At 27.7% G+C, this 17231-nt stretch overlaps 1 protein-coding gene across 9 annotated transcripts in view; it reads right to left on the bottom strand.

Moving 5' to 3' along the window:
• Positions 1-15079: 15079 nt before the first annotated feature.
• Positions 15080-17231, bottom strand: part of LOC126900213 (uncharacterized) — a 136704-nt gene continuing 134552 nt past the window's right edge. For all 9 annotated transcript variants that reach the window (XM_050675735.1, XM_050675732.1, XM_050675738.1 and 6 more), the window contains one exon: positions 15080-16926. In XM_050675735.1, coding sequence (XP_050531692.1) covers positions 16542-16926 — 385 coding nt within the window. In that variant the 3' untranslated portion in view covers positions 15080-16541. The remainder of the gene's footprint in view (positions 16927-17231) is intronic.

Below are 17231 nucleotides of genomic sequence, written 5' to 3'. Positions count from 1 at the left end.
TCATTCTCGAGTACATTTTTTTCTATGTTTCTTCAGATTGTTAAATCACTATTTACTGCCCGTTAAAAAAAAATGTCTGTGGTAGTCTAAAATTTTTGAATCGAGGCGATGTATTGATATTTTTAAAAGCTTAGCTTGCATGTATATTTTATAGTTAGGTTGATTAGGTACAAATTTACTAAAATGAATTGTTAATTATGCAAATCCCGTACTAGTTCTGGTGTTTTTATTCGATTTTATTTTTTTATTATTCGCTAGGGTCGAATACATTAGCCCACGGAATCCGCGTGACTTGATTTATGCGGAAGATACCTGTAATACGCAGCAAGGATATTTACGATATGGGCATGCAGTCGGGATTTTTTTGGAAAAACATTAGTTTAGGGATTCGGTCGAGAGAAAAGTATCAACAGGAAAAAAGTTATTAACGTAGTTAGGGGTACGGTAATAATACTAATGTGTCCCTGTCGCGTACATATTATTGGGATGTCGCAAAAAACTGATCATCTCGGAATCCGGATCGATAAAAGCTAACACGTATAATGATACCGCACAATTTATTATTTTGGACGACAAAAAAAAAAAATAGAGATAAGAAATCAAACGCTACAAGTTTATTCGGTTTGCTGCTAAGTCTCTGTTAGCCACCTTACCCGAACACGTCTTCTCAGCGTGGGGCTCACATTATTCTTTTCAGGACATATTTCGCCCCAAGCCAATCCCCCGGACGTGCATTGCCTCAGCTGTCCGACGGACAAAACTGCGGCGTGAAGATGAGCCGATAAAAAATTGTCAAAACTTTGTTGGGATTTTATTTCGTTTCTTTTTTTCTCTCGTCCTATTCTTGTGCACTGCATTCCCAGAAACAAGGATAATGGTGACACGATTCGCGCTACGCTTAAAATATATTGGACATTGTATCCGGATGACTCTGGAAAACTTGTATAGGTTAGTTTCTCTTGAACTTTATTTATCGCGACGTCCACGTGTGCAATACAGAGATATAAATCTAAGCACGCTGATAAAAAACTCTTTGCCCGGTCACTTTAAAAGTAATGGCGTAGATAAAAAAAACTTAACCGAATTGTCGGTATCTAGAAAAAATACTTAATTTGCTAATGTAATATTTGTATATTTTCAAAACTTTAAATTATACAGATACGTGTTGTATCTTATCACGGCAGATTTGGTAAGTAACATATTTGATCATGTTGTTATACTATTGCTGCTTTTTAGACGTATTTTAAAAACTCGTAAGACTCATAAAAACTTATAATGTGTTTGTGGAAAATATTTGTTTGCTTACTGCGTTTACGCAAATATTTTAGCCTTCGTCAATGAAAAATAAACTATTTTTTTAGGATGTCAAAACGTATTCAATGTATTTTATGTTGTTTGTTAAATTATTAAACGAATTTCCTCTTGTTTATAAATAATGTACATAGGAAAAAAATGTATTCAACTTATTTTTTTTTAATGATAAGGGTTGTAGTTTAAACCTGCGCAACTACAGTTATAATACAAAATTATTATAATACTTGCCGAAAATGGAGTTTTCCCAGTGGATTAATTTTAATACACTTAAGTTTTTTCAACTCATAAATTACAAATTAAAGACGTCTATTTTTTGTTAGATTTTACCCAGTGACCATTGTTAAATGATATTCGGCAAAAGTTAGTTATTGGCTATTAAGAAAAATAAATTAAATAAAAATAAATAGCTAGCGGAAATGTTTCATATAAATAATTTTACTTATTTAAAATTAAAGAATAGAAACAAATCAAAGTTATTTAAAAGTTGAAAGTTAGGAGAGTCTATTAAAAAAACCTAACTCGAAAAATGTTATATAATCAACTAAATAACTTTCAAGTTAAAAATCAGACAATAATACTTAAATTGTAAGTTAATATCTAAAAAATAAGAACACAGTGATATAGTTAAGGTGTGGACGGAGGTATGGAAATCAAGGAACTAGGAACTGAAATGATTTTGGTCATTCGACACATCTTTATTATATTTTATAAATTAGTCGATCTATATCGAATTGTAGTTTTGATGCGAAGCTGAGAACGTATTGGTTTTGAAATTGGATGTTTTTTTATGACTGTCCCTGAGAAATCACAGCATTCACTCGACTGATTAATAAATTAAAAGAACCCGATTATAACCTAGTTGAAATTATTTGATAGCAAAAATGTAGAAAAATATCATTATAAAAAATCATTTTTTTTATATATTTTTTTAAATTTTTATCTTAATGAAATATTAAAAGACTATACTATAGGCAGTAAGATTACTTTGGTATAATTTTTATGAAAATTCAATAAAAAACTTAAATACAGAAATGATTTGAAAAAGATCATACACAAGTATGAATATTTTTTCAACTTTTTTTTTTAATAATTCGTTTCGTCTGCGTTCTTCAAATTTATATAAATTTTAAGACACCGAAGTATACTACAATATTGAAAAAACAAAACTATTTTACCATTGTGTTCTTCTATTAGAAATTGGGAGTATAACGTAAAAACAATCGCATTTTTTACTAAAAATTACTTAAAATATTTATCTTACAAATTAAAGTTTTTTAAGTGTACTTATGACAAAAAATACAAACTCATGTCTGTAAAAAAAAAAAATTTTATCTTAATTTTTATCAAAATTTTTAAGGTGTACTACTTTATTAAAAAAGAAACATTCCAAAATTGTTGGAAAAGTTACAAATATACAAATTATTGTGAAATTTAACAGACCTGCATCGAAACGTTTTTTATGATAATGACTGTCGGCTATTCTGTATACTTTTTCCAACTATGTGGCGACCACACAGTGTTGAGTTTGAATTTGGATAATTTGTATAATTCAATAATTTGTAAGATTAATAATTGTAGTCGCCGAAGTATTATGAAATCGTTTTTAAAACCTTATTCAAACTTAAACTATTAGGTTAAATTTTAATTTCAATAAAGGTTTCAAAAGCGGTTTCATAATAAATAGTGGCATTGATCTTCATAGATTTTTTTTTTAAATAATTTTTTTAGTTTCAAATTGATAGTTCAATGATTATCAAATAGAAAAATGACGACCTAGACCATTATATTCTTAATGCTCAGCCTTTACTATTACATCAACAGTAATTGTCTAGGTACTGTATAAAGGGTGTTAAAAAAAAAATTCTTATTGGTAAGTCAAGGGTCTTAAAAGTGTGTACACTGGAATATTTAAATTGAATGAATTTTCACGACAGGATTAAATAGTACAGAATATACAAAGTATTTTTTTTGTTGTAAATTAATCTATTTTAATCTTTATAATTATATTTAAAAATTGTTTTTTTTCGAAATTAGATACATTTAGTTTATGATATGAACAAACACTAGAATAATAAAAAAAATTAGTTATTACTTTTTAATTCCGAAAGATACGGTGTTTAAATGATAAAGTGGCGAGTAACTCCAAATTAACAATTAGCTCTACAACGAGAATTCTGAGAATTTTCATTTTTACAAAAATTACTTTGATACAACGAAATATATGGTTTTCTGGTCTTAATCTAGTGATAAAAGGTCTAATAATTTTAGCTCTGAACCTTTTATTTAGGTACTTTTCATGGAAACAATTTGTTGTATTTATTTTTAATTTTGGTATTGCTTTACTATTTGCATTTATATAGCATCTTTTAAATTGTCATTTGCATTTCAATAGCTTTTTTTTCATAAGTTCATGTTTGCACTACGAGAGTTTTTTTCTTAAATTGTAAATTCATTTTATGTAAAAGTACACCAATGAAATAGCCAGTAAAAATGAAATATTTTCATTACTTATATTTCATTAGTAGTAAATATTAGTAATTGACAACTTTTTTAATTTCTATTTGTAATTTAATATATTGAAACATGACGTGGAATACATTTTTTTAATCTAAAATTATAGTAACCTTCTCTTATAATTTATTATTTTATTACATTCTAAAATATTTAATATTTAAAATTAATCTTAAAAATAACTTTTCCAACATTTTTTTATTTAAATTGTATTCGATTAATGAGTTACATAGTCAAACTTTTTTATCAAAAACATTTAATTTTTAAAAATTATGAATATGTTACAATATAGTTAAAACCTTTGACCTATAACTCTATTACTTTAATGATGAACTCTGCATCGAGTTCAACATGTCAGCATAGAATATAAGATATGGAAATGTAAATAATTTTAATAATACATTTCATTTTAGATTTTTATGGACTTTATAATTATTTTTATTAAACATAATTTTTAACTTATACTATGGCAGTTTTATATTAGTTTTTAATATTAATAATTTCTCTATTTATAAATTTCCAAATTTTTAATGTAAATTAAAATATTGAGTTTACAAATTAATTCAAATAAAATGTTGTCATGTGTTGTTATACGAGTAATTATCATTATATTAACACCAATCAGACAAAACTTTAAAGAAATACATTTATAGAATTAGAATGTACGATTAAAACTTTTTAACGGATTAGCTAGTTCATGTTATCTTGTAATTTTATTTTCTTGATATTCAAAATCATATAGAAATTCAATAATATTCTTTCTAAAACTTTGCAGGCTATAATGATAAATCCCTTAAACATTTGTTTAGAACAAATTTAGTCCGATTCCGCGAGTAATTTAAAATTTATATTAATCAAAAGTTAAGCTGTTTTACTTAGGGTTCAAGTTTTCCAAAGACAATGTATTTTGTAATTAAATTCATTAAAAGAGCACTTCAATGAGATAATAATATTAGTTAATAATGAGGCTAATCCAATAAAAATCAATAAAATTGATTCTGTCGACTTAAATACCATCTAATGTCTATAGCTGAACAGGTAAAATAACAGATTTTAATGACCTAATTAAAATATTTTTTAGAACAAATTATAGCACAAAATCGTTTTTGAAACAGGATATTTACTTATTAAGTTTTTAACTAAAAATAAAAGTTGTTAATCTTAATTATAATTAATAAAATGTATATTATAAAGTTTAACGTTAGAGCACTTAAAAGTACTTTAGTACTTAATTTAGAAATTAAGTTAAAAAAGCTAATAGGTTAAAAGATATAAAGAAAATTTGAAAAAATGTTTATTTTAAGAAATTCACACATCAATGAATCCTAAACAATATTTTAGATCTCGGAAGTTTGTTTTAATCACTTATGACAATCAATTTAATATTTTAAAAATAGAATATCAACTTGGTTATTAATATTCCACCTAAAGCTACTTAGATATTATAAACGTTTTAATATTTTAGACAATTAAGGTTTAAAGAATCATTCAATTTTAATGAACTATAAAATCATTATTATTTTTTAGACCGTAATGTTAAGTACTTCAGTAATTTTTGACTTAAAATGAAATTTTAAAATACACCAGTGGAAGTAAGTACCAACGAGAGTACCAATGGAGTTAATCTATTGGTTTAGTTATTACAGTATATTTACACCTAAACTATAACATAAAACTTTATCAAACCAAAAGTTTCGCAGGGAATCAACCATTAAAACTCCGAACATTAAAAAAAAATACACTCTTTTGCCGACAGATTCACATTCAGAGTTCTTCAGGTTGTCCTGGGACCGAACGCGAGTTGAATCCCAAAAGTCATTAAGTCTGCTCTTCCGATTACAAATATAAACAGTATACTTTTTTTCGGCTATTTTTTTAACCTCTAAGTACTCGGTGTTTCCAGTCGTAAACCTATATCCGTCTTAACTTTTTTCAATAACATTAGAGAACACGCCAACGATTAAATTGCTCAACTTAGGTCCTCAACTTGTAATGGCATTACAAGAAATAACTGATCGAATCGTGATGTGAACATTGAAAACTTTGAGAACCCTAATAATGTTACCATGTTTTCCAGTTGGTTCATATGAACTGTAAACCACTAAGTTTATATTTGTATCCAATTGGATAATTACTCTAATAAAGATAGGTGTGTAAATTTGTAGGGTTTCTCGAGTGCAAATATCACTGAAAACATGTCAACTTTCAACACATAAACAGAATTAATTAAAAGTTTAAGTCATGATTTTCTCTCGATGTTTTGTTTTGCAAAATGTAACTCTGTCGAAACCGAAAATAATTAATTTATAGTTTTAAAAGTACTGTTTTAGATAAAACATCTATATTACTGTTACAACATTCGAAGAACGAATAATCTTTTACGTTCATTATATGTATTTCATAAAATGTCTAACCAAGCGTCCAACTTTGTGTGTCTGTAGTATCTGTTTGATCGATTACAATCTCTTTTTACCAACGCGGCCATGAAATTTTAATAACTGTCGGTTGGAGATAAAATATACAAATTAATAACTTTGCCGTTGTTGTGCGAATCGATGTAGTTTGCACTGTATCATTACTCCGTATTTATTTATTCACGAGATTTCGGTTTGGTCATTTTATTTTCAACGGCCGAGTCGATCATGGCCGTACTGATGATTATAACTTACACAAGTGTAGTTAAAAATTTATGAAAATGTCTGGAGATGAACCCAAACGGGAAATTGGGATTCACGGCAGGAAATAGACTTGAAGTAAAACGGAAATGGAAACGTGTGGAAGTATGCGATCAAAGGGCAGACGTGGGAATAAAGCGTTTATTTGAAAAGTAAGCAAAAAAATCATATTGTATCCCGTACAGATAAACACTCGTATGAATAGTCTCTATATGAGCGTCGTATATTCTCTGTTCAAACACGTTTTCATTTTGCACGTTTTTCTCTGAAAAAAAGTGCTTTGTCATATCCAAAAACCGTCTAAATAGAACAGAGCCCAAAGACACACACGCGGGTCGTCTCGCAAAACGTTAATGTCTTGCCGTCGCAGTTCAAACGATGTCGTTGTGTAATTATTCTACTTGGCAGCGACAACGCACGTGTAGAACACGAATCAATCGATATAATAAAAGTTATTTACGGACAATTCGTGTGTTGTACAACGACAAAAAAAAGCAAAAGCTTTACGCGACAATAGGTTTTTACCAAATAATTTGATGTCCCTGAACAGATAGAAAACGTTTATTGCGGTACTAAAGTATCGTCTACCAGCCGACTGTGTTCAGTACGCGGTGCTAAGTGTAGGAATTGTATTTAATTTCTGGTGTAGCCAATAACAGAAGCGCATCACTCGCGCCGTGTTAATAAAAGCTTCTGTTCCGTTGTACTCGAAAAGCTATTCACGTTGAGGGGAAGGGGAGGGCCGCACTAACAGCGGGGGGAGCAATAGCTCACCGGCTTATAAAATAAAGTATACGCGTGATAAATGTACACACTTGCACGGTGCTTCCAATAGCGCCGCGATATTGTTATTGTGCTATTAGAACTGCTGAGGGGCGGCCGACAAATTGCCAGTAGACGTTCAATATTTTATTTTATATCACATCGACACCGCAACACATCCATTATCACTCAACCATGCCCGCCATCCAAATCCACCGATAAACAAAATATTAGGCTCGAATATAATAAACATTAACATGCAGACTTTGTTGTTTGTCGTTCGGTAAACACACACACACACACCATTCGGAAGACTTTTCCCATCAAAACTTATGTAATAAAACTAAAAGAAAAACACGTTGATCGAGCCGCTACAAACTACTCGCGCGTTACTAAAAAAAATTTACATTAATATCAATCCAACGAATTCGCGTAAGATTACGTTACTATGTTATCAATTTGTAATCGTAAACGTTGTTTTAAAAACGATCGGCAAATCATTTTTCACGATCAATGTGAATCAGTCTGAATGAATCGTTCAGTATATTACCCCGTGTATCCATAACGTGATCTATGGAAAGCTGCGATTGCATTGGAGGAGAAGAGAAGACCTATAAAAGCCAGCGCGACGGAATCGAACCCTGTTATCTACGCACATGACGCGTAGATAACAGACGCGTTCCCGACTCGCTAGTGTATAGTCGTGATATGAAATTGAGAGATCACACCATTATGAACAGCGTAATGTATCTTGCCAATGAAACTGTAGAAATGCTTCGTTTTACATTTGTTCTTCCATATCGATTAGGTTTTTATTCATTTGCTATGACTGCAATTAGGTTGATTTCATGTGGTCTTCCCTTCGTTTCAACTCTACATTGGATCACGTTAACGGCGTGAAAAGTTTTTTAAACTCTACTCGTATGCGATGCGTATCTTGTAAAATCGTTCATTTTTCCTATTGCCTATTTCACGGCAAGTACTCTTTTTACGAAAAGAACAGATTTTGCTTTAAAAATACCCAATTTCGTGTAAAGTTTTCCTTTTGACGACGGGTGTGATGGGACATTGTTGAATTTGATGTGATAGGATAATACGATGTGCGAAACTATGACCGTTTTTTAACCAGCTCCGTGGGCGGTAACCCATAAACACAAAATGCACACATAAGTAAACTTTATACTTTTCTTGAATTTTAAGAACGCATTTTTTCCCCAAGACTGTCACGGTCAGGAGTTGTATTTTCCATTTCGTTAAGCAATCCATCCATGAATTATGTACGTCCCCATATTAACATGACCGAAATAGAGTAGTCGTTCGAATTTAATGAAGATAGAGCCATTGTTTTACATAAATACTATCTTTAAATTATTAAAAGAATTATTGTGCCTATTTTCTTAATTTTAGTAGAAATTGAATTCGAACGAAAATTAATAACAATTGATTTAAAAATAATTAACGCTGTTATTAACTATTTGTCTTTGTATAACTATATTTGTATAACGTAAAAATATTTTATAGAGTGAAAAAAAACGCAATATAATTAATTTAAAACAAACGTAAAAAGAGGTAATACACAATAATTTATTTTTTTAAGTACTGTTAAATGGACCAACTTGTGAAAGGTAAATATCCATTAATCATTTTATTAATTTACACAGTACTAGTAAAATGTTTATAAGTATTGCTAAGAAACACGAAAATTAAATAATGAAATCTTTAAAATATTTAATTGTGCCGAGTTGGCCGGCAATAAAAAATGAAATGTAAAACATGTAAGATATTTGCGACAATAAAGTAAGATTTTATTTATAGATGTATCTACTGATTGGTTTTTGTAACTAGCAAGTTATTAGGATGTGAAATAATTCTAATAAATCGATTTTTCAAATAAACAGAACAAATTGTTGAAAGATCAAAGACGCATAAAATATAGAATAGTAAAATATAATGATAAATTAGTTTCATAAACAAGAGAAAAGAGAATTGTTATAAGCTAAAATATTTTTTATTTAACATAAAACACCATTTCTTTTGTAGGAGAGATTAACTTTGTCAATGGTTTTATCTTTTTCGAAATTGAATTTTAAACAACCTATACATGCGTGCATTTTTTAAACTCACTTAACTTTATCTTGGTTCAATCATTTTGATGGGGTCACGACTAGGTAAACATCTCGATTTAAAATGGTCTATTGCGTATTTAAATACACAGACTTTGATAGGAAATTGTGTAGGTGTTTGAAGCGTGGTTAAAATACAATATATCTGAATTGTAAAGAAAAATATGCAAACAAAACGAAAGTCTTGGAATAACGAAATCATGATATTGATTTATCGTTTAGTGGCCTATATGAATTCGTGGATTCCGAGTAACCGTTTATTTTCCAATTTTGGTTTTTTTCTCCGGGGAATTTTGTTTTACATTTTCAACAAGTTACTGTTGATTGCATCTTTTACAGAGGCGTTAACATGATTTCATTAATGTTTTGCACCACTTGGAAAGTTTAAATTATATTCTTATCCTCTTCGTTATTTTTTACATAATTAAATAGAAATACTAATTTCAATAAACTTTTTACTTTGTGTGAAGCACGCAGAATTAGTTTTCAAAATTATTAAAACATGTTTAATGTAATTGCTTTTACAATTAATAGTATTTTGGGATAATTTTCTCAGAACTCTACTTTTTCAATTAGTCGTGAGATCTATAAAATATTAATGACTATAAGGGTAAACATTTAGTAATTGAATAAAAGTAGATACGTTACAAGGAAAAAATGTCAACTAATTTAATAAAAGTCTATTGGTACACGGTGTGTACAGGATGAGTGTACCTAAGAAGTTTTTATCAAGAATACAATCTTTCAGTTTCACAACTTTGTTTATTTTATAGTAGATACCTTTTTTTGTTTTACCAGCAATTACAAATTTTTTTTCCTCGCAGTTTACGTTAATTTTGTTCAATTAAATTTAACCTAAATTATAGTAGCTCATTTCTCATTATATACCAGAATTATATTTTTTAATACCAAAAAATCTATAGTAATAATTTGAGTTTTTGAAATATACTGTCAAATATAAATGAAAAATGTTTAATTTTTGTTTACCATATTAACTTTAATTTATATCAGGTTTTCCAATCTTCAAAACAGTTAGTATTTATCATTATATATGATGAATATATTAAAACAAGTATTATATTATAGACAGAATTCAAAAATAACTGAGAGTTCTATTGTGAATGCTCTTTATTAATAACACACATTTGTCTAAAAATAATAACACTAGCACGACAATGCTTTTTGTTTTATTACTCAATTTAGACCATCACTAATGGAGCATTCTTATTGAGCTATAATTTAGGATACTGCTGATGGTCACATCATTGTGTTCAATCGTTTTCGATTTGTTTAACGTCTGTAACACCCTTCAAAATAACTATATTGCTTTTGCTAGAAAACGGTAAATTCTAACTAAGTACATATTTTTATATATATATTTATATATACAGTCGTCTCAAACCTAACTGACAGAGCTTCTAACTTTTAACACAATTATTTTGTTGAAAACTTTTTTTTTTATAATTATTATCTCGTTAGACTACGTTTAGAGCACATTATTTATTTTTTATCACTAATAAGAAAGAAAAATTATAATAAATGTTCATTTTTTGTTTTATTCGGACATTCAAAATATCCTTTTCCTTACAAACAATTTTTTATATAAGTATTTATTGAGTTAGAAGCATATTAATACACAATGTGGTTATGGAACGAACATGGAGTATAGGTTTCACTCATGTATTAAAATTCTTGTAACTTTATGAGTACTTGTTATACATTTTTTTTTGGTCCATCAAAATTTTTGGTACAATGTGGACTAAAAAATGACTATTTTTAAAAAACTTTTAAAAAATAAAGAACTATATTAGCGATTAATAATGACAAAAAATGCTCTAAACGTAGTCTAAGATGACAATAATTATAATAGAAAACGGTAGTACAGTTGGACGTGGCATAGTTTGGACAAGTAAAGATGATATCTGACAGTGATTAAAATCACATTCATAAAAACGCTTCGAGGCAAATCTGTAGATAGTGTTTAATTTTTAAATGGAATTGTTTCATTATTCCAAAACACAACATCAACTCCTATTTCTTTAATTATATCCTGATTACAAGTTCAAGTAGAATATATGAATAAATATTTAATAAATTTGTTCAACTTTGAAGGCCATTTACACATAGAAGATTGGACAAATTATTTTTTAAATTTATAGTACGTAACAAAAGCTTTAATTTAACATATAATTGAAGGGCGCAGTATTTCCGGAACATTTTTACAAGATAAATTAGTTGAAATAATTGACTTTTGTGAAAAATTTGCTATTTGGAATTAGCCTCTATAGGCAGATAAAGGGTCAGGTTTCATATTTTTTATTACAGTTATTACATTTTTTGATTATATCTAAAGCATATTTCATATTGTATTTCTTAAATACGAAAAAAATTAAAAGATCTAATGTAAATCAATATTGTTTAATACTGGGTTTATTATTTACCATAAACTACTAAGTTAATCAAATAATAAAAATAATATTGAGAATTTTTTTTTTTTTTTTTCAATATGTACTTGTTTTCTCAATTTATCAATCAAGAAACGTTTTTTATGTTAATTTCTTATGACATAATAAGGGTACCAATTAAAACATACATTATAACTAGCATATTAACTAGAAAAAGATCTATTTAAAAAAATGACTGAACGATAACTACTTTTTGATTAGTATTTTGGAATTTATTGATATTTTTATACCTATGCGAGGAGAAAAGTACTAATATAATAAGTAGTGGTAATAACAACAACACCTAAATCTTACATCCAGCCATCTCTATAAAATGTTAATAACTTTCGATAACCTGGTCCAAAAATTATTATTGATGAGTCATTTTCTTAATTAGTTAATTATCTATTGTTGAAAATATTATAATTTGCAACCGTTTCTGCCGAGTAAATCAATTCTTAATTATTTTTAAGTATAAAGTTTCTGTTACAGATTTTCTTACAGTTTCCGACCCAAACTAATGATAGCATGTTACCCGGTTTAAGAAATCCTAAAAGTTACCTAAAGAAAGTTAAAAAAATATAACCGTCTCTTTCAAATAGTTAGTCATTCTTTCGCCTTAGATTACAGATTTTAAATTTATTATTTAAATTTGGATGAATAATTTTTGGACATATTATACTAAATTATTAATGCGAATAAAATATTTTAATAAAAAATGTTCATTATCAATTTAGTTTTATGAAAAAGCAGTTGCTGTAAAAATATAAAAAAGACCCGCCTATCATTGAATTGAAGAAATAAATTTTTATTAGTAATAAATATTATAATAAAGACTATTATAACTACTTAAATTTAATTTTAAATTCATTAAATTAGTTTGTTTTTAAATAAAAATGCTATTTCGTTATACTATAGTTACTTTTAAAGAAAATAATGTATTAAACAACGGTGTCTTATTGAATAAATTAATATTTAATTTATTTTAGTAAAAAATATATCATGGCCTTGTAATTAAAATTCATATGTTTGTGTTATGTAAATAGTAAAGCTAATACAGCAATTACTTTTCCGAAAGAAATGTCGAACAAAATTAAACTTCTATTAACTACAATAAAAACTTCAAACCATCCGGTTACGGTGAAAACATTATATTTTAAAGCTAAATAAACTACTATGGAACAATTAAAGTTTTCTATACTCATTAAAACTTTCTCTTCGCCAAACTGTTAAAGATAATATGGCGTATAAAATGTTTGTGTAAATTATCATTCAAATAGTTGAACATGGATATAGAACAAAATATTAACATTCAAGAATCTAATAGCAAATGTTTTAAAATCGTTATTAGCTTAAGTCGATAACAATTGTATTTAATTTTATTTGATCAACAGCATAATAACATTAATCGAATGTATTATTTGTATTAAATCATTTAAAACGATAGTACACTATATTTTTATTGCTGTATAGTTTACTTTTAATTGTCATCCAATATTTATCATGTTAAAAAGTGTGCAATGACATATTTACTTACATAGTTTAAATAAAAACTTAGAAGTCATGATGTTTTTTAAATTGATTACAGCAAAAATGTATATTATTAAAAATAAGATTATTTGGCACTTTTTGTGTAAGAGTATTACTTAAAATTTAAAAAATAATAATGCCATTGAATGTGTAAAAAAATTCAATGGTAACTAGTTTTCCTGTCTTATTATTAGGTTCAATTGTTAAAATAATTTAAGTTTTTTTTAGTAGAACAAAAGATCTTATTCAATTGGGAAAAATATGTTTTTATTTGGTATAATTTTTATGCTGTTGTATTAAGTCATTCTGATAATGATTATAACTATTAAATAATTATTATATCTTTTCGGTGTTATTTTTAATGTTTAATTGGTGGTAGGACAATTTACTGTGAAATAAAATAAAAAAAGTGATTCACAACCAGACCGAATGTCTGCCTATATTAACGTCTGGGGAATATTTTGGCACCTGACAGCCGCGGGGGAAATTGTGTAGTCTTCTCGCTAAATCACAATCCGCTTTTGTCTCATTGGTCACAGATAAACAACACTCGTTGGATTTATGATAATCACATTTTGCGGGCATCTACAAGCCGTTCGCTCTGTTAGGCAATTAGTTCTAAGCAACGACAAAAGGTGACCATCCGACTAGTCTTCGAATGGGGTGGATATGAGGTAACTTCTAATAATAACTATCATTGGCTGTGGTTTAAAATTATATAGAGTTCACCGAGTTGTAAAACGTAGCACAAGAACAGCGGCGTATCAAACCAATGAGCGTATTCAGTAGGGATGGTTCGTCCGGTAGACACACAATACTAAACAGGTACGCCTACTCAATGCTATAGAAAACATAAATTCAATACATACTTCAAAGCGCAGTGACAACACAACGGACAAACAAACAAAATAAATAAGGTGAGGCTAAGGCGATCGAACAGAATAAGGTTCTCTGCGAGGAAGTTTTACTTGATATGATATGTGTGTATAGGACAATGAGATTAACATGTGGTTGAACGCTTTTGTATAAATATATTTCGGTGTACTTTTCTGATTTTGAATAAGTTATCTCTTAAAGTTATGTATTTTAGTTTTAGATTTTGACAAAATGACTGTATAAACTCATTGAAGCGATCAGTTTGAAGTTTGGACGAACCTTACATTGTATAAAATCTACTAATGCTTATCTACTAGAAGGTTTCAATACATTATTTTATAGTAATAAAGTTAAGCGTTGCTGGTGTTCATTCAATATCAATTTTAATATTTAAAAGAAATAATTTTTATTCACGATATTTCAATTTTTAATCAATCCAATTGTAAATATTTTTTATTATGACCACTAAATATCAAATTGGAAGAAACTTAAAATTGAAACGTTTGTAATGCGAATGACTTACTGTAGAAGTATAAATTATACTTACAGGGTTCAAATTAACTTTTTAAACGTTTTTGCAAAATTAAAATATAATATAATCTAATCGAGACAATTTTAATGTAAAGTTAAGCACAGGGAACTTGCTTAACAATGGTGAAAAAATAGTATTTTTGTCGACAATCCTTCAAGTAGTGTCATTAAAAAAAGTTTAAATTGCATTAGTCTTTTATAAAAAAAAAAGAAGTACGAATTAAATTTAACGTAGCAACAGATTTTTAATAAGTTTTACAGTTTATTTATAATGAGCACATATCCATATATACAAATTTTGGAACTATAAGTAGTAGTTAATAGTAAATGTTTAAAAAAGTAATAATAATTATAATAAATTAATGTTTAGTATAAATAAAAATGAAAAACAAATGTATTATATTATAACATATTACAATAATGGTAACATTAAAGTTGCACAAAATAAAAAAACAAATTACTTTACAAATATTTACAGAAAATTAAAAAATTATGTTTAAAAACAAGTTATAATAATAAATTTAGTAAAGGTGAAGTCTTTTATCTATCATTTATTTTATATAACACTTTATATCATCAGTGGCGATCCAAAAGATTATTTTTAGAGGGTTGATAAATTTGCCAACTTAAGTACCATGGTAAGAAAAAAAAAATTCACAATTCATTTTATGTATGCCGATCACTAATGACATTGATAAACATTTGGGGATTACTACACTCCAACTATCAAATAGCCCCTGTACTTTGCTATCGAAATTTTATTATACATCTATTATTACCTACACATATTGTGGTTTTTAAATAACCCTGAAAGTAAGCAAATATAAATTTTCATCAACATCTTTTGCTTTATAGACCCCACAGTCAAATATAAAAAATTATACAATAAATATCTTAAATAAATTCGTTTGACCTTAATTCAAACTATCGAGACGATTCAACAATTTAAACTCAAACATTAAAGTTTGTATTTAATAATAAGGTAACATATTTATAATGACTGTTACGATACATTTTTACAATCCAGAAAATAAAATAAAACAATATTTAAAAATAAAATTCAAATTTTATTTACAAATAAATGTCTCATTACAATATTTGTGAATTAATAACTTCATTTTCAATTCGATTCCAAATAAATAGCTGATCAAATTTTTTGCATATTATGTTGAAAATAAAATTATTGAAATATATTTTTAATTTATATTTCTTATACATAAAGGTAAAACTTTTAATTGAATTATTTGAAAATATGTACATAAAATTATTTTGCTATAATGGGGGAATATTATCATATGAGTAGAAAACTCACGTAACTTAAGAATTGGCAGATATAAAGAAGTGTTTCATTTTTTTTTTTATTGAATATAACCTATTAAAAAAACTTTTTTGAAGTAAAATAACAAAAATTGTATGAAAAATAATTAAAAATAAAGGAAATTTTAGATGAGTTTGTTAATTGAGTAGCGTGACATTTTTTAAGCATTACAAATATAAGTTATTTTTTATGTTGAATAAATTATTAGTGTTGGGATATTTTTATAAAAGTACTTTAATAAGATTGCATCACAAGTAAAACATGGAGTAAAGTAGTTGATATTCATTGCAAAACTAATTCGATGTTCATTTCTCTGACATAAGTTTGTGAAGTAATCACACTTGAGCTATCCTGTACCGTGAATGAATATTAGCCATAAAATGAACCTGGTCAACACATTTCCGGTGGCGTCAACCGGACTTCAAACTGTGGTTTCCACAGGATCATCGTCAATTTGTCAACACACACTGTCTTTGCATTCTAAGTACAGATCGTCAGACGATGATGGGTATCGCTTGTTCATACCACCATTTTGTTCCAAAAACGTCAGTTTATTAACATGTGTTTGATCAGCCTTAAGATCTCCACCTTTTTTTCGTCGATGGCAATCATTTTTCGCTCGCTGATCTCTTTTAGATTTATACTTGAGACAAGCTACCGCCAATATGACAGTGACGGTGAATAGCACAAGTGCCGTGGCAATCAGCACTCCTACGTACGTTAAGTTAATTATCCCGGAACTGATCGAACAGTTGGTTGGATCTTCATCGAATCCCATTGGACAATGTGGTATTCCATCACACCAAAATTTAGAACTGATGCAAGCATTAAGATCAGGACACCTAAAAATTAATCAGGTAATATTTTTCATGACAAATGTTTTCTATTTTAATTAAAAACAAATATGTATTGTATTGTGGGATGAATCAGCATAACATTTTACTATTGGAATAAGAGATACGATATACAGGTGTTCAAAAAGTAAGGTATCAAGTCAATAGTTTTGAAAAATGAGAACATTTTTGCAGCTTTGAATATTGGGTTTAGACAAAAAATGACGTGTTATATTTTTAGAAAATACAATTTTCTAAATGTTTTATATTAAAATGCATTATGTTATTGGAAATAATTAGTAATTTTTCTAAGA

The sequence above is a fragment of the Daktulosphaira vitifoliae genome, unplaced genomic scaffold, assembly GCF_025091365.1.
Source record: "Daktulosphaira vitifoliae isolate Bord-2020 unplaced genomic scaffold, ASM2509136v1 Scaffold_3, whole genome shotgun sequence".
Taxonomy (NCBI): Eukaryota; Metazoa; Arthropoda; class Insecta; order Hemiptera; family Phylloxeridae; genus Daktulosphaira; species Daktulosphaira vitifoliae.
The sequence above is the reverse complement of the archived record's forward strand: the minus strand, read 5'-3'. Positions and strand labels throughout refer to the sequence as shown.